Here is a 19,907-nt window from a genome sequence, read left to right on the forward strand (position 1 = left end):
ATACTGTCGGGTTGGAGGTAGTGGTAGGTTATACTTTGTGTATAATGTATTAAGGGGAGATAATTAATCGAAATGACTTCAAAGGTGGTGAACAATAAAGATTTATTTTATACTGTCAGGTTTGAGGTAATGGTAGGTTATATATCTTTTGTGTATAATGTATTAAGGGGAGATTATCAATCCAAATGACTTCATAGGGGATGAACAATAAAGATTTGTTATATACTGTCAGGTTTGAGGTAACGGTAGGTTATACTTTGTGTATAATGTATTAAGGGGAGATAATCAATCCAATTGACTTCATAGGGGATGAACAAACAGATTTGTTTTTACTGTAATGTTTTAGGTAATGGTAGGTTATACTTTGTGTATAATGTATTAAGAGGAGATTATCAATCGATATGACTTCATAGGTGGTGAACGATATCGATTTGTTTTAGAGGGGGGTCATTCAAATGCATAGATCGTCCAAAAAAAAACCTGTAACCCCCCACTGGATCCGCCACTGTGCTTACAGGAAAGCAAACAAAACTGTTACTATTGATGTTGCTACCGAATTGCTGATTGAGAAGGAATCAGAAGAAGACGTCGATCATTGTGTTGATGATAGTGGGCTACCCCTAGAAAGACAGACTGCCCTGAAACGAATGAAAACTTGGAAAAGAGCATGCACGAGTGGCGAGAGATTGTGCGGTCTTACCATGCTTCATGTTCCACGCGATAAGGATATTGGCAGACCAAATATTCTGTACTGATTTGAGGAAACCATCCGAAGAAAAATTTGGCCAACTCGACTGAATCGATGATTGATCTATGTTCTGCCGACAGACTCAAATTGAAATTTGGATGATTATCTAACATATAAATTTAAATGAAGTTGTTTTTGGTGTTAGTAAAAGTTTTTAGATCTAAAAATATTATAAAAAGTGCCCAAATTTTAAACATTATCAACTATCTTGAAATGCCTAGAATGCAGAATTTTGCACCATTCATTTCATACCCTCCCAAAAAAAATTTCGCCTCGCTTCGCTTGGCTCAATTATTTTGCCTCACTAAAATAATATGCCTAGTTATGGCCTTGGTAGGTTATACTTTGTTTACTAGAAATTGCTGCATCAGGACCAATTAAAGTACTTTCCTGTCCTTTTAAATTTTGTGGTAGTTAGTTGAAGTTGTTCGGACGTCTCTGAACTTTCATCGTATTGGACGAAAAGTTCCGAGAAACGACATCATGGAGGAAAGTGTGGAAAAAGAAATCGAAAAAAATGCTGTTCCCAATTTATTATATCCAGAATTGATGTCAGTTGGAGATTTGATTTCAGTTTTAGAACAAGTATGTCTCCAGTTCGAAAGAAAAAGATATGTCTGCATTTCTGTTCGAACAGACATGCGATGTATTCTCTTGCCCCTTTCTTTCCAAAACTCTTCACAAGCACGGCTGGTAATCTACACACGCAGAACATTTGGTTCTGTAATAAAACCCGTGAGAGGATTTTCCGGTTGTGCTTGAGTGGAGTAATTGTCACCGCTTCAAAAGGTATGTATATTTCTAAATCTCAATTTTCTTATTCAACTGATCAAAATATTGAAAATCAGAGAATGCTATGCTGTGGTGAATACTTTAAAGAAGAGATGCATGTATCATTCACTGTTGTACGTAGAGTTGAACTCTTACAAAATCAGTTGCCCCACGAGAAATTGCCTAAAAAAGTGACATTTCAATTTTGAAATGGTTCTATTTACAGACCTACAAGTTCAAATTTAGTTTTTTTAGGGCAATGGGTATGAATGTTGTTTTTGGCAGCGTGTACGTTTTGGCAGCGTGTACGCTGTCCGGTGTTGATAGACGTCTTAATAATTCCGAACTACATTTTTTCATTAAGTCATGCGTGAGGGGATAGGTTCTGATTGAGGACATCGTGAATGCGTGAGGGGAAGAACAAACATTTTTTTATCCTTATACTGCAATACATGTCAACTGATCACTGATTCAATGAAATCAAACTACTAATTGTTTGTTCAATTTCTTAAAATGCCATTGTTCAAAGGAAAAAGGAAAAGAGGACTAAAATTGACTCTCTACAAATAGCCATGGAGATACAAGTTATCCCCGCCCTCGAAGCGAACTAAACCCTCTGGGAGTAGTCCTGTCGTCAAATATACGTCACAGAGATCACCACATAAATTTAAGAAAAGTATATCGCCGATCAAAACTTCAACACCTATATATATTAGACGTTATCTGTTCACCCTAAATCACGAAATTTTCGAAACAAAAAAGGCAAAACAGAATTTATTATTCACGAACATCGATGAAAGTCAAGATAAATTCGAGGAAGACCATAAGGTAGAGCATGTATTAGACAACGAAGAAGTCATAGAAGAAGACCACGTAGTAGACCACGAGAAAGACCAGATGGACGAAATTGAGGAATAATATAAAGTTTTTTAAAGTGCTTTAGATAAACTCTCAGACGTAGGGAAAAGAGAAATTTTTATTTTTTTTTCATTAGTACAGAAAGGACGTTTTCCCTTAAACAACATTGCGTTCGACCTGTTTTTGGACATTGTTGAGTGGTTTGAAAAGGACGAATCAAGACGAATGAGATACTCCCCAACATCTCTGCAGTATTTTTGGTTATCGTTGACCACATTTTTTGTTTTTATTCTTCGTGAAACATATTATTTAACCTAGGTTCCCACAATCTATTTCATAATTCAATCTCATAAATTTTTCTAATGTAGCCTAATTTAGGTAAGTTTCAACGACTCATAGCTTGAATATAAAAATATAATTTGTACTTCCCCTCACGCATTCACGATGTCCTCAATCAGAACCGATCCCCTTACGCATGACTTAATGAAAAAATGTAGCTTTTGGAATTATTAAGACGTCTATCAACACCGGACAGCGTTAACGCCGCCAAATACAACATTCATACCCATTGCCCTAAAAAAACTAAATTTGAACTTGTAGGTCTGTAAAAAGAACCATTTCAAAATTGAAATGTCACTTTTTAAAGCAATTTCTAGTGGGGCAACTGATTTTGTAAGAGTTCAACTCTACATACAACAGTGAATGATACACGTATCTCTTCGTTAAAGTATTCACCACAGCATAGCATTCTCTGATTTTCAATATTTTGATCAGTTGAATAAGAAAATTGAGATTTAGAAATGTACATACCTTTTGAAGCGGTGATAATTACTCCACTTAAGCACAACCGGAAAATCCTCTCACGGTTTTTATTGCAGAACCAAATGTTCTGCGTGTGTAGATTACCAGGCGTGACAAGGTGATGTTATGACTTATGGAAAACATGTGTCTTTAAAATTCAATTTGCTCATGATAAAATATATGAAAGGCGGACTGCTTGTTTTTAAATGAATCTGTTCAGCGTCAACACTTTCACTTTCAGCCTCATGGGTTTATAATGTCTGATGTGATATACCTTTATCATCGGGTCGCTACATACATGTAAGCCAAATGCTTCTACTGTCCCCTCATTTTGGATTGTCTTATATGATTTCTCATATATATCATAATAATATATTTATATATAATAGGCAGTTTCAATCAGTTTTCTCAGAACCAATAAAAATCACTGATACTGAATTTGAAAACAATCAGTACATGCAACAAAAAACAGCTTTATCCTATCATGCCAGACATAAACATAACCATCAACGGTATCACCAAACTACTTTTAAATTTAAACCCATCAAAAGCAAGTGGACCAGACGAACTTAAGCCGCGCCTCCTTAAGGAGTTAGCACATGAAATTTCACCTATACTGTGCATCATATATCAAAAATCACTAGACACTGGCGAAGTCCCCACTGACTGGCATATATACTGCACATGTTTCTCCCATCTTTAAAAAAGGGTCCAAATATAATCCAGAGAATTATAGGCCTATTTCTTTAACATGCATATGTTGTAAAATTATAGAACCTGTTGTAATTATTGCAATCATGACACACGCAGACAACCATAACATCCTGTATCCCCTTCAACATGGCTTTCGAAAAAATAGATCTTGTGAAACTCAGCTTTTGGAATTTATAGATGATGTCACTAAAAATATTGAAACTTCAAAACAAACATGTACTCATAATGGACTTTTCTAAAGCTTTTGATAAAGTCCGTCATAACTTATTATCACACAAACTAAATTACTATGAGATACAGGGGAAAACAAATGCATGGATACAGGGCTTTTTATCATGTCATACCCAAGCAGTTATCCTAGAGGGTGAGACTTCAGACTATGTCCCTGTGAAGTCAGGAGTGCTTCAAGGATCTGTTCTTGGCCCAAGTCTGTTTCTATTTTATATTAATGATATACCAGTCGGGCTAAATTCCACCATACGCCTATTCGCAGACTAACTATTGCTTACCTGGTTATAAAATCTAACAGCGACTGCGAGACCCTACAAAAAGATCTTAACACACTAGGCATCTGGGATCATACTTGGAAAATGGCTTTTCATCCTGACAAGTGTAATGTTATGTCCATCAGTCGAAATAAAAATCCAATTACTTATAATTACACTCTACACGTCCATGTTCTTGAACATGTGGACAAAGCAAAATACCTAGGCCTGACAATACAATCAGACCCAAAATGGCACAGTCACATAAACACCATCTGTAATAAGGCTAACAGTACACTAGGTTTTCTAAGAAGGAATGCAGACTTAAAATTATTCAGAGTCTTTGCCGTCACTGTAAAATCTGACAGGTTATTCCACTGATCTACTACTCTAATTGAAAAAGTATTTAGTCTATGTGTACATGGTGTAGTCTTACACTGTTTTTTTAAAGTTTTATTGAGTGACCTGCTGACCTCTAGTATTATTAGATGGTTCTAAAGTAGATAGATTCATCCAGTCGATGTCATCTATACCATGCAACGCTTTGTAGACTTGTATATCATTCCTATCCCTACGATATTCCAAGATTGGCAAACCCAATGAACGTAGCCTGTCTTCATAATTAAGATGACAAATATTTTTTACCAGTTTTGTGGCCCTTCTTTGTACAGATTCCAGTTTGCGGATGTCTTTTTAGCTCACCTGGCCTAAAAGGCCAAGTGAGCTTTTCTCATCACTTGGCATCCAGCGTCTGTCGTCGTCGTTAACTTTTATAAAAATCTTCTCCTCTGAAACTACTGGGCCAAATTAAACCAAACTTGGCCACAATCATCATTGGGGTATCTAGTTTTAAAAATGTGTCCGGTGACCCGGCCAAGCATCCAAGATGGCCGCCATGGCTAAAAATAGAACATAGGGGTAAAATGCAGTTTTTGGCTTATAACTCAAAAACCAAAGCATTTAGAGCAAATCTGACATGTGTTAAAATTGTTAATCAGGTCAAGATCTATCTGCCCTGAAATTTTGAGATGAATCGGACAACCCGTTGATAGGTTGCTGCCCCTGAATTGGTAATTTTAAGGAAATTTTGCTGTTTTTGGTTATTATCTTGAATATTATTATAGATAGAGATAAACTGTAAACAGCAAAAATGTTCAGCAAAGTAAGATCTACAAATAAGTCAACAAGACCAAAATGGTCTGTTGATTTGTTTAGGAGTTATTGCCCTTTATAGTCAATTTTTAACCATTTTTCGTAAATCTTAGTTATCTTTTACAAAAATCTTCTCCTCTGAAACTACTGGGCCAAATTAAACCAAACTTGGCCACAATCATCATTGGGGTATATAGTTTAAAAATTGTGTCCCATGACATGGCCAACTAACCAAGATGGCCGCCATGGCTAGAAATAGAACATAGGGGTGAAATGTAGATTTTGGCTTATAACTCTGAAACCGCAGCCTTTAGAGCAAATCTGACATGGGTAAAATTGTTTATCAGGTCAAGATCTATCTGCCCTGAAATTTTCAGATGAATCTGACAACCTGTTGTTTGGTTGCTGCCCCTGAATTGGTAATTTTAAGGAAATTTTGCTGTTTTTGGTTATTATCTTGAATATTATTATAGATAAAGATAAACTGTAAACATCATTAATGTTAAGCAAAGTAAGATTTACAAATAAGTCAACATGACGGAAATGGTCAATTGACCCCTAAGGAGTTATTGTCCTTTATAGTCAATTTTTAACAATTTTCATAAAATTTGTAAATTTTAACTAACATTTTCCACTGAAACTACTGGGCCAAGTTCATTATAGATAGAGATAATTGTAAGTAGCAAGAATGTTCAGTAAAGTAAGATGTACAAACACATCACCATCACCAAAACACAATTTTGTCATGAATCCATCTGCTTCCTTTGTTTAATATTCACATAGACCAAGGTGAGCGACACAGGCTCTTTAGAGCCTCTCTTAAAGAGCCTCTCTAGTTGGTTATTATCTTGAATATTATTATTGATAGAGATAAACTATAAACAGCAATAATGTTCAGCAAAGTAAGATTTACAAATAAGTCAACATGACTGAAATGGTCAGTTGACCCCTTTAGGAGTTATTGCCCTTTATAGTCAATTTTTAACCATTTTTCGTAAATCTTAGTAATCTTTTACAAAAATCTTCTCTGAATCGAAACTACTTGGCCACAATCATCTTTTGGGTTAGTAGTTTGAAAAATGTGTCCGGTGACCCGGCCATCCAACCAAGATGGCCGCCATGGCTAAAAATAGAACATGGGGTAAAATGCAGTTTTTGGCTTATAACTCATAACCCAAAGCACTAGAGCAAATCTGACGTGAGATATAATTGTTTATCAGGTCAACATTTATCTGCTCTGAAATTTTTAGATAAATCGGACAACCCGTTGTTGGGTTGCTGACCCTGAATTGTTAGTTTTAAGGAAATTTTGCTGTTTTTGGTCATTATCTTGAATATTATTATTGATAGAGATAAACTGTAAACAACAATAATGTTCAGCAAAGTAAGATTTACAAATAAGTCAACATGACGGAAATGGTCAATTGACCCCTAAGGAGTTATTGTCCTTTATAGTCAATTTTTAACAATTTTCATAAAATTTGTAAATTTTAACTAACATTTTCCACTGAAACTACTGGGCCAAGTTCATTATAGATAGAGATAATTTTAAGCAGCAAGAATGTTCAGTAAAGTAAGATGTACAAACACATCACCATCACCAAAACACAATTTTGTCATGAATCCATCTGCTTCCTTAATATTCACATAGACCAAGGTGAGCGACACAGGCTCTTTAGAGCCTCTAGAAAGAGCCTCTAGTTTAAGATACAGTGACCAGACACATGTCCCATATTCTAACAGCGGACGCACCATTGATTTATAAATAGTAAGAAATATATCTTGATCCATGTAATCAACAGAATGATGAATAAGTGATAACACTCTCTGCGCTTTGTTATAAATATCACTTATATGTTTTTCAAATTTCAAATTAGACTCCCAGTTACTCCCAGATCCTTTTCTTCGTTCATTGTAGATAATACAATAAAATTTCCGGATTCATCCAACATGGTAGAACGATATTGCAGGTCATTGTCAGGATTAATATGTACTTTACATTTAGCAGCATTAAATTTTAATTTCCACATATCTGACCATTCACATAATCTGTCCAAATTTTCCTGTAACTTACATCGCTCATAATCTGACGAGACTAGAATAAACTTTACAATCATCAGCAAAAACTTTCACTATGCCCTCTACTACATCAGGAAGGTCATTAATAAATGTTAAAAAAAGAACTGGTCCTAAAACACTGCCCTGAGGTACACCACTCATCACTTCTGACCATGTTGAAGTTGTGTTATCTATACGAACACATTGCTTACGCCCAGATAGAAAACTTTTTATCCGATTCAAAATGCAGCCCCTTTATTCCAAGTTTTTCAAGTTTCAAAAATAAACGCTGATGTGGCACGGTATCAAACGCCTTGGAAAAAATCAAGGAAAATAGTATCCAGTGGAAACCACTATCAATTAATTCTGACCACTCATCCAAAACCTCTAGGAGTTGAGTAACACATGATCTACCGGGACGGAAGCCATATTGACTACTAGTAAAAAGATTGTTCGTGAGAATAAACTTGTAATATTGTCTCTAATAATGGAATCACAGATCTTACATACCACTGATGTTAAGCTTACAGGTCTATAATTACCAGTTTTCAGCTTTTTCCCTTTCTTAAATATCAGTGATGCTATGGCATTTTTCCAATCGTCTGGAACTTTACCCTCTTTTATATAGACTTATTAAAAATTAGAAACAATGGATAAAAAATTGCATATCTAACTTCATATAAAACTTTCGGATGAAGACCATCAGGTCCTGCAGATTTATCTGTCTTTAATTTATTAAGTGTCTTTAACACATCTTCCTAGCAAATATCAATATCATTTAAAAAATTGTTTGACTCTGAATTAGTATTATAATCTTTCAAGTCCTCTGTTTGAGTAAAAACACTAGTAAAAAACTGATTTAAAACTTCAACTTTGTCAGCAGTACTGGATGCTAAAGTACCATCTGGTTTCTCAAGCGTGCCTATTCCTGATCTAGTCTTGAGTTTACTGTTAACATAATTCCAAAACTACTTAACATTAGTATTTGATTCTAAGGCCACTTTTTTTTCAAAACTAAGTTTGGCATTTCTAACAGCATTTGTACATTCATTACGATCCTTCACATATTTAACATATGGCAAATTATTTCTTTAATATTTATATTTTTTCCATAATTTATGTTTCTTGACAATTACAGACTTAGTAGCTCTATCCATTCACAAAGGTGGGCTTATAAATTTACGGTCAGTTTTTTTCTTCGGAATAAATCTATCAATGTTTTCGGACATAATAGAAGAGAAACATTTCCACATTTCATTAATGCTTTTATTATTTAGCAGAACATCCAAGTCAATGTCGTTTAGACTCTCATTAAAAATTTTATAGTTACCTCTAAAATATGAAAAACGATCGCCAGAAGTACATTGTATTCTCATTATTCAAATAGCAACAAAACTCAAAGTTATCATGCAATGGTCACTCTTTCCAACTGGCGAATCCATTTGTATAGAGTCTTTGGCTATCATGTTTTCTTCATTGGTAAAAACCAGATCAAGTAAATAAGCATTTTGACCAGTACGAAAACAAGTCGGTGTACATATATGTTGAAAAAGGAAATTGTTTTGCATACACTCATAAAATTTCAAAGGATCTTGATACTACATTATCAACCCACTTGATTTCAGGGTAGTCAGTCTCCCATAATTAAATAATGGCTGTACTTTAAGTTACGAGCATGACATATTAAATCGTTCAATTTCTTATTATTACATGGTACAGACGACGGACTCCTATAAATACAGCCCAATAACAGTTTATCAGTTCCTTCTAATTTTACTTCACACCACACTGATTTATTAAATCTAGATTCTGATAAAATGTCAACTTTAAAAGCTGTCAAAGACTTGTGAATAATGAATATAAATACCTACACCTCTATCCCCCACTTTGTCCGGTAAATACTTTTCGTAATCAGCTAGATTTAGCATGGATGCTATAGATTTATCAATAGAGTTCTTAGGATATATTTCGCATAAACCTATTATATGTGGCTTCTCAATCGATAAATGTGCCTCAAACTCTAAACGCTTATTTGACAGGGTGTCAACATTAGAAAACTAAACTCTCAACGACTTCATATTATCCTTCAAAGTAAATTTCTTATCCTCCTTAATTGATTGGGTATCAGAAACATGTTGATTTTAAAGAGTAAAATCGCTGTAAAATTTGTATCCACATTTCATATGAATTTTAGTCAGAAGACGCCATCTGATTAACCATATGGGTGACCTCAGAAGACTGCCAACTGTTATATATCTGATGAAACATAAATAGAAATAGAAAGCAAACTCATGCAATTGCATTTTCTAGGTGTTTGTTTCCATATTATAGTCTAGAAATATATGTTAATCATCCTTTTTACCTGTTGAAATATGAGGTTTTGTGGATCGAATCAATCAATCAAATGGTTGACACTTGTTTCACTTTCAATGTTGGCATTATTTTTCTTTTATTAACTGAACATGCCTAATTTATGTGTAAACCATCTCTAGCTTAAGTGTTAAACAGAAGGTGACATGTATATAGACTCGATGAGGTAAAAAATTTCACTTGTCTTGATTGTGAATAATCCATCAGCTCTATTTATTAGCTTATTTTGACAAAATTGAACAAAACTTACAAATTGGCTGCTAAAAGCAAATGATTATTTCACTATTTCACTTATTAATGATTGAATAAAACAAATAATGTTTTTTTTTTAGATATCTTGGAGCGCCTTTAATGTAGAACATTTACAATATCTAACTTAATATCAGCTAGATTATGCCTATTTCAGAGATACATACAAAATGAAGACTTGTCATCGCTATGCAAGGAAGGCTTAGTAGAACTCTATTATAGATATGTATTACCACTTCCTCAGAGGAAATATCGTATGAACAGACGGGGACGGGAGATGACCAAGAAACAGGTCATAATGGCAAAGAAGAGAAAGATCGCAATTAATGATGATAATGAACCTCCAAAAAAGTAAGCACATTCACATTATATAAATACATGTAAAAAGAGATACTTGTTTACAGTCATATTTTTAGGTAAAGAATGCAATCAAAACCTTATGGGACTGACTTGTCACCTAAATGTTCCAAGGCTTATCACTAATTTTTTTGATACACAAAATATAGTGCATTGATCATATTATACATTCTATACATCCTATCCATAAACATTTCCAGAAATTTATCAATGTAATATATATGCTCAGATATTCAAGGCACAAATTGAAGTTAGACTTGTCAAGAAAATAACATTACTTTTGCAAGGTGCAGGAATCTAATATCTAATCTAAATATTAATTATGTCATTGTAAACCTCATCTTTTAAAAATTGGAGTTATCTTCCTTTGTCTAGAATAGCTGTTAAATCAAACACATTTTTTCCTCTGCCTGATGCATTGCAGGAGGCATTGAAATACTGTTTGTGCAGTCAGTCTTGTTAGCGCTCTCACAAGTACAATTCCTGAATTTATAAAATTTAATATCAGCAATGTCTGGGACTACCGTAGTTCACAAATTTGTGCAGATCAACTGTTCTTAAAAGAATTATGTCCCTTGGAAATATCAATTATATGGAAAATTGCATTGTAAAAAAGTGCTCTCAATTGTGTAATTCTTGCCAAAATTATTATGAAAGTTATATCAAGTTTTTATTAACAATGTCTCAGACAATATTAAATTAATTATGGGTATGTATGCATGGCTAAGAGGGGTTAGTTTGTTCGTACTAAAATATCAGAGAAGGGAGCTTGAACCTTAGTCATGCATGAATAGCTAACCAACAAAAGTTGATTTAGTTTTCATTAAAATACTAGAATACACCCGTGAAATCGCTGGTCCGTGACTAAATTAAAGTATATAACTATGTGTAAGCCTTATTTTAGCCTGGATATTTAGTCATCTGATAAAGTTATGCTGATTATAAGATGCACGGTTTTCTCTACTTTCAAAATCTTTCTGTTTGAAACCGTCGACCTGGAACTTATCAATTATTGGTAATATTAACTATTTGAAAAACAAAAGGGCCTGGAATGGAGTAATTTTTTATCAACAGCACTGTCCAATATTAATTATAAATAAAGTTGAATTCTTGGTTTTGTTGTTTTGCGTCATGCCGGCTAACAAATTGGAAACTATCTATACGCCTTATTTTAAGTCTAGATTTTTAGTATTCTTATTATATTTAAAGTCATACTGATTAAAATATGACAATAGGAAACAATGTGACAATGATAGAATTTAGTATTGTCAACCTTGTGATTATGACAGACCCGTGTTTATAGCAAATCCTAAATACACCGTTTGGTGGTGTGCCTGTCAGATGCAGAACGTACTGATAAGGTAACAGGTGAATATACTATTGGTATCGGTATCGGATTCGACCCGGAACTTGTTAATTATTTGCAATATATAATTATCTGGAAAACAAAAGGGTCTGGAGTGGTGTAATTTTTAATCAACACCATTGTCCTATATTAGCTATATATAAAGTTGAATTCTTTGATTTGCTGTTTTTATCCCATGCGGGCTGACAAATTGGACCTCGTTATTTTAGTATTATAGATATCTTATACGTTTTCAGATTTCATAATAATTCCATATTCCAATAGTACCTTGCTTGATCTGTAGGCTTTCTAAAATATTTTTAAAAAAGTGTTTGTCAAGAATGATTAGGGCCCCGCCGACGGCGGGTTGCCCTATAGTGATCAGTCTGTCCGTCCGTCCGTCTGTCTGTCCGTCCGTCCGTCCGTCTGTCCGTCCGTAACACTTTCGTGTCCGCTCCATATCTAGAGAACCGTTATGATTTCATACTTAATACTTAACATGATTATTAACCAACACCAGAGGGTGTGTCATGTTGTATGTACAACTTCCTAGGTCAAAGGTCAAGGTCAAAAACTTTGGTTTCAGTTGACAACCCCGTGTCCTGTGGTGAAGATCGTGTCCGCTCAATATCTAGATAACCATTATGATTTCAAAGTTTATACTTGACATCCATTTTAACAACCACCAGAGGGTGTGTCATGATGTATGTACAACTTCCTAGGTCAAAGGTCAAGGTCAAAAACTTTGGTTTCGAGTTGACAATCCTGTGTCCTGTGGTGAAGATCGTGTCCGCTCCATATCTAGATAATCGTTATGATTTCAAAGTATATACTTGTCATACATTTTAACCACCACCAGAGGGCGTGTCATGATGTATGTACAACTTCCTAGGTCAAAGGTCAACGTCAAAAAAACTTTGGTTTCAGTTGACAACCCTGTGTCCTGTGGTGAAGATTGTGTCCGCTCTATATCTTGAAAACCGTTATGATTTCAAATATTATACTTGACATCTATTTTAGCCAACACCAGAGGGTGTGTCATGATATATGTACCACTTCCTAGGTCAAAGGTCTGTCTGTCTGTTGGTCTGTCCATCGCTAACAAATTTGATCCACATTATATTTTGAGAGGACAGCTGTTATTATTTCATACTTTATACCTGACAAACATTTTCAACTTAACATATATATTAACCAACACAAGAGAATGTGTCATAATGTATGCATCCTAGGTCTAAGATCAGTCTGTCGGTCTGTCCATCTGTTCGTTGTTCTTAACAAATTGTGTCCGCTCTACCTCTCGAGAACCATTAATATTTCATACTTTATACTTGGTGGGTCATAATATATTGAAGGCATAATTCTAAAAATATGTGACAAATATCAATTGGGCAGCACCTTTAAACATATTGTTCAAACATCAATCCATATATCCAGAAGTCACCTTAGAGTAGTAATCAATGAGTTCACATCATGCAGTCATATCACTATTATACTATGAAAGTAAGATGAGAATATTTATCAGTTTTAACTTAAAATTTTAGATCAAAATCACACATGAGACTATGTAATAACTTCAAATAATGCTTCATATCAGATTATCCATACAACTTATTTACCCCACGTTATTGACAGCGGGGCCCACAGAGATGGCTCCCATCTCAATGATATCTAGTTTTTTTTATTGCATTTGTACAGATGAAATATGTTAATGTTAAGTTGTTTATCGGTATATTAAAAGATTTTTGCAATTTCTTATATTTTTTCTGTAATTATTTTGTTTCCAGGAAATCATCTGTTGATTCGAATTCAAGACTTATTTCATCCTACAATATTTCATCTGCTGCTAGTGATCGACTGAAGCCACCACCATCTTGTATAGACTTTACCAAGAAGAAAATTTCATTAAGTTCTAAAAATAAAACTGAGCAGAGTTTAACGGCAAAGCTTGAAAATGCTAATTTAAATAATGACAATAAAGAAGGCAAAGATACACAAACATTACGAAAGAAAATTATAAAAATTACATTAGATTCATCATCAACAGAGAATGACAAAAGTGTATCACCTGACATGCCAAAGAAAATTAAACTCAACTCATCAACATGTAGTGACGCAAGTGAAGAAAATCAGAAATCTAAGAAAATTAAATTGAATTCACCAACTTCTCCAAATAAAGCAGCAAGTTTTCAGTCATCTGTTAGTCTTATCAACAAACATTTGGGTGGAAAAACAGACCTAAACCATAAAGAAGAGCACAGTACAGTCAACAATAAATCAGAAAATACAAAGGTATTATGTACAGCTTATTATATTACAAAGTTATTCAATATTGCAAGTGCACACAATCAAATATAGATTTGTATGAACATGATGAAAGAAGGAAAGTTATTCCATCCAAAATTGTTTAATCTCCAGCAAAAAATTGAAAGCATATTCATGACGAGAAACAGGTTAATGTAATTTGAATATTAACCTTGCTTTGTTACTCACTTATTATGAGTGATAGGATGACTGTATTTGGTATTTAGGTTCCTTGTAATGTCTACATGTCCATCTAGGGTTCACCTGATTTGACATCATTTCATAAATCAGCAATCAAGATTAAAGTTACATGGTTAAGTCCGCATCACAGATACTATAAGCATTAAAAGCATTAGGTCCACAATATGTGGTGTATGTAATGATTGTAAGGTGTACATGTCCAATTGGTATTTTTCATCTGACCTTGACTTCAATTTAACAGATCATTGGACAGTGTTTAGTTTGTGTGGTTTGGTCTGTTTCTCAGATATAATCAGCAATTGGACAATTTTATTTGTAGAATAGAACAATTATAAGATGTTCATGTCTATCTGGAAGGGTTAAACATGTTTTGTATTCATTGTAAGCATATATCCATGATATTGTATAATTTCAGCCAATTTCACCAACAGAAGAATCTTCGAAGAAGAAGTCTAAGATCAGCAGAGTTTCATGGCCATAACAAGTTACACTTTATACATATATAGAAACATAACATTATAGTTGGTTCAAGGTTATATGGTACTTTTTTTTATGCCCCACCTACGATAGTAGAGGGGCATTATGTTTTCTGGTCTGTGCGTCCGTTCGTTCGTTCGTTCGTCCGTCTGTCTGTCCCGCTTCAGGTTAAAGTTTTTGGTCGAAGTAGTTTTTGATGAAGTTGAAGTCCAATCGACTTCAAACTTGGTACTCATGTTCCCTATGATATGATCTTTCTAATTTTAATGCCAAATAAGAGATTTTACCCCAATTTCACGGTCCACTGAACATAGAAAATGATAGTGCGAGTGGGGCATTCATGTACTGAGGACACATTCTTGTTTCAATTTGCTTGTAGTGTTTGACAAATGGGTCATTATTAAGCAAATGACTTCTCTTGAAAACATGTATGTTAACATATATATAAGTGAATTTACTTATTACTTATGAAGTGATGTTCTTCTTTTTAAAAGTAACTAATAGGAAATAAACATTGATATAAGAAAACATGATTTAATCAATGAAACAAAAACACTTGTTTATCTTTGTACATGTTGTACATGCAGCAAAAATGAGTTATACAAAAAAAAGGATAAGTGTCCATAAGAACTCAAAAATATGAAATCCTTCCTTAAAATTGTGTTAGAAAAAGCACAAATTTCAACCTTGGAAATCAAAAGTTCTTGTATGTATTTTTCATTTACTGAGGAATATATGACTATTTTAGCTTGGACAACACATATTCTTTTTTTCATTTGTTTTTATTTTAAGCATTTTATTTGCATTTAATTCAAACTCCTTTGTATTTCATCATGTGTTTGATTACCATAGCTGTATTTGGCAAAACTTTTAGGAATTTTGGTTCTCAATGCTCTTCAACTTCGTACTTTATTTGGCCTTTTTAACTTTTTTGGATTCGAGCGTCACTGATGAGTCTTTTGTAGATGAAACGCGCGTCTGGCGTATATACTAAATTTAGTCCTGGTATCTATGATGAGTTTATTTGACAGTCAGATTGTTAGATTGTATTTCTCATATCTTGTTTAGTCATTTCAAATTCAGGGGAGTGACTCAATTGTTGTCAAAATAATAGAATTTTATGTGACTGTCTATAAGCCAGCTATAAAACAAGGTTTATTATAAACCATTTTCTACATATGAAAATGTCTGTACTAAGTCACAAATAGGACAGTTGTTATCCATTCGTTTGAGCTTGGATTTTGCCATTTGATGAGAGACTTACTGTTTTGAATTTTCCTTCGAGATATCTGTATTTCTGTTATTTTACTTTTCACTGAATATTTGTCTACATACTTAAATTTGAAGAACCATATCATATAATAATAGTATGTATGAAAATATCATTTAGCCATTTTATTTAAGATTTTTAGTAGAGACAAGTTATTTGAATATGTTGAATACAGTTTTAGTTTACTCCCTTTTTCACATTAAAAGTTTTTTGAAAATTTTGTAATTTGCATATATATATATATACAATAAGTTTTTACATTTATTCTACATATAACATGGTCCTCTACTTTCCAGATCAACATAAATGGTTAAGCTCAGTCACATGTTAAAAATAGAAACATGTCCAATATCTGACACTACACCAAGATTTTTGGTTTTCACATTTGGGTCCTTTCAAAAACCGACAAAAATGTGAGGTTAATCAATGCAAATTTAGGGGGAAATGTAAACCACTAATGCCATTAGAATTTACAATGATAGTTATGCCCCTGCTGCAATTTGCATTGATTAACCTCACATTTTTGTCGGTTTTTGAAATTTAATAAATGCAGCATTATTTCTGTAATTTATTTTTGAGTTTTTGTTTATACATTGTATTGTCACCTATTTTCATAAATTTGTAAACATTGATTGGTTGAGGTTTATAAGAGAACATTATTTTTATGTCATTACCGGTAAGATAAATATTTATTAATATGTATATTTATTGTAATTTTCGGCCAATGTAGTTACTTTGTGTGAAACACATAAATCAGTCATTAATTGGTGCAGCATATTTTTATAAAATTGAATAAATGATATTTCCAACAGGACTACTATTTTTTTTTCTTCACTTTGTAAACTTTTGCCTTCTCTTATTGCAGAATTTTCTCATAAAAATGATAGAACCGTTTGATGGAATCGACAGAATGCAAAAAATTGGCTAAAACCTATATGAATTTGGTTGTTAATAGATATAGGAAGATGTGGTATGAGTGCCAATTTGACAACTCTCCATCCAAGTAACAACTTATAAAAGTAAACCATTATAGGTCAAGGTACAGCCTTCAACACAGTCAGTTGATTCACTAGTTTTCATAGGAAACTTTTTTATGCCCCACCTACGATAGTAGAGGGGCATTATGTTTTCTGGTCTGTGCGTCCGTTTGTTCGTCCGTCCGTCTGTCCCGCTTCAGGTTAAAGTTTTTGGTCAAGGTAGTTTTTGATGAAGTTGAAGTCCAATCAACTTGAAACTTAGTACACATGTTCCTTATGATATGATCTTTCTAATTTTAAAGCCAAATTAAACTTTTGACCCCAATTTCACGGTCCACTGAACATAGAAAATGAAAGTGCATGTTTCAGGTTAAAGTTTTTGGTCAAGGTAGTTTTTGATGAAGTTGAAGTCCAATCAACTTGAAACTTAGTACACATGTTCCCTATGATATTATCTTTCTAATTTTAATGCCTAATTATATTTTTATCCAATTTCACGGTCCATTGAACATGGAAAATGATAGTGCGAGTGGGGCATCCGTGTACTTTGGACACATTCTTGTTTGATTGATTGATGGATTGGTGTTTTGAACCATTTTCAGCACTATTGTGCTATATTATGGCAGTCAGTTTTTATTGTTGGAGGAAGGGGGAGAGAACCACTGATCTTTGGTAACAAAGCTGATGAGCTCAATTGGTTGAGCATGCCTGCCAAACGCAGGATTCAAACTTGTGACCTCAATGTTGAAAGACCAGTGATACTGTAGTTGGACTACTTTGACCATTTGGCCACCAAGGCTCTAATTTTTGTGGACACGTGAAAAGTAGTATTTTTGTTTATGTTGGATTTCCTGGTGTTGCTAAAGTTTCATATATTAGCCTATAGGCAAAATTTAAACATAATTTTTGTCTCGATTGTGACAACAGCTGCAATATGCGAGACCTACAGTACCTGGCCAAAAGTATTCGTCACTTGCCTTTTTTTGCTATATATTTCATATAAAAACACATTTTTCAAAAAAATATTTTGAAGGCATTTGTGGTTGGATTTTTATCAACAAGGCCTTAAATGATGTAGAATTGTCTAAAGTATATTTGTTAATTTGGAAATTGTCTTCAGGTGTTTTTGTTTTCTCTTGATGTGAACACATACAATAAATTTTTATAATTTAATTTGATTGAAAATATAGCGATTTTTTGTAATTTTAAATTCTCTTATTATAAGTAATAGGATAACTATATTTGATATGTGTGTACCTTGTAAGGTCCTCATGCCCGTCAGACAGTTTTCACTTGACCTCGACCTCATTTCATGGATCAGTGAACAAGGTTAAGTTTAGGTGGTCAAGTCCATATCTCAGATACTATAAGCAATAGGTCTAGTATATTCGGTGTATGGAAGGACTGTAAGGTGTACATGACATGTCCAACTGGCAGGTGTCATCTGACCTTGACCTCATTTTCATGGTTCAGTGGTTATAGTTAAGTTTTTGTGTTTTGGTCTGTTTTTCTTATACTGTATGCAATAGGTCTACTATATTTGGTGTATGGAATGATTGTAAGGTGAACATCTCTAGCTTGCAGGTGTCACCTGACCTTGACCTCAATTTCATGGTTCAGTGGTCAAAGTTAAGTTTTTGAGTTTTGGTCTTTTTTTCTTATACTATATGCAATAGGTCAACTATATTTGGTGTATGGAAATATTTTATGATCTATATGTCAGTCGCGCAAGTTTTATTTGACCTTGACCTCATTTTCACTGTTCATTGCTCAGTGTTAAGTTTTGTGTTTTAGTCTGTTTTTCTTAAACTATATATAATAGGTCAACTATATTTGTTGTATGAAAGAATTGTTAGCTGTACATGCCTACCTGGCATGGTTCATCTGACCTTGACCTCATGTTCATGGTTCATTGGTTAATGTTAAGTTTATGTGACAGATGTAATAAAGCTTTATATTTAGGACTATCAACACAATATCAATGATTAGTAAAGAAGGCGAGACATTTCAGCGTGTGCACTCTTGTATATACAATATATAGCAAATATCTCAAGTGACAAATACATTTGACCACACTCTATAGGTACGACTATCTGGCGATGGCAGCATTAACTAATAAAGCTTTATATTTCAGAACGTAAATGGCCTGGATACTTCATATTTTGTATGGCAGTACCTTATGTTACAAAGTTTCCATCTGCCATATTTCCATTGCCCTTGACCTCATTTTTAGAGTTCAGCTTTTCAACTACTATAAGCAATAGGTCAACTATATTTGTCCATACAAGGTGATAGGACATGCTGCTGGAATAGGTCACCTTTTCAAGCTTCAAAATATGTGAATAGGTCTCAGAAATATATGATAAGGTCGATAAAGTTCCCCCAACTTCAACCATCATCTTTCTTGGTGTTCCTGGCTGTGTTTTATCAACCAATTTTCTCTCTTATGGCACTTTGGTATTTCACTGTTATATTTCTTACCAGACGAAACCCAAACAATGTGTGAAAAGGTAACACTTTTACCTACGCAATATATGAAAAGGTATACATTTTTAAAATCTAAATTATATAAAAAGGGTGGGATAACAGAAACCCAGCATTTGCACTCTTATTTAAATTTGTGGTATACTTGTACAAACAAATCCATGAAATTGGTATCTCTCAAATAATAATGAATTCACTGTATGAGTTGTAATTAATCTTAATTGACATTAAACTTATCAAAATTAATTATTATACCTGATAAGTGTCATCTTGAATTTTTGAAGTC

General features: G+C 33.7%; 1 protein-coding gene across 1 annotated transcript; it reads left to right on the top strand.

Annotated features, from left to right (window-relative positions):
* The first annotated feature begins 1,173 nt into the window (after positions 1–1,173).
* LOC139491701 (ashwin-like) lies at positions 1,174–16,974 on the top strand. Its single transcript, XM_071279515.1, has 4 exons — positions 1,174–1,333; positions 10,364–10,557; positions 13,696–14,200; positions 14,829–16,974. The coding sequence occupies exons 1-4, from the start codon at positions 1,232–1,234 to the stop codon at positions 14,892–14,894; spliced, it is 867 nt and encodes a 288-aa protein (XP_071135616.1). The 5' UTR covers positions 1,174–1,231; the 3' UTR covers positions 14,895–16,974.
* Positions 16,975–19,907: the final 2,933 nt, after the last annotated feature.

Source organism: Mytilus edulis, chromosome 10 (assembly GCF_963676685.1).
Source record: "Mytilus edulis chromosome 10, xbMytEdul2.2, whole genome shotgun sequence".
In the NCBI taxonomy this organism is placed as follows: Eukaryota; Metazoa; Mollusca; class Bivalvia; order Mytilida; family Mytilidae; genus Mytilus; species Mytilus edulis.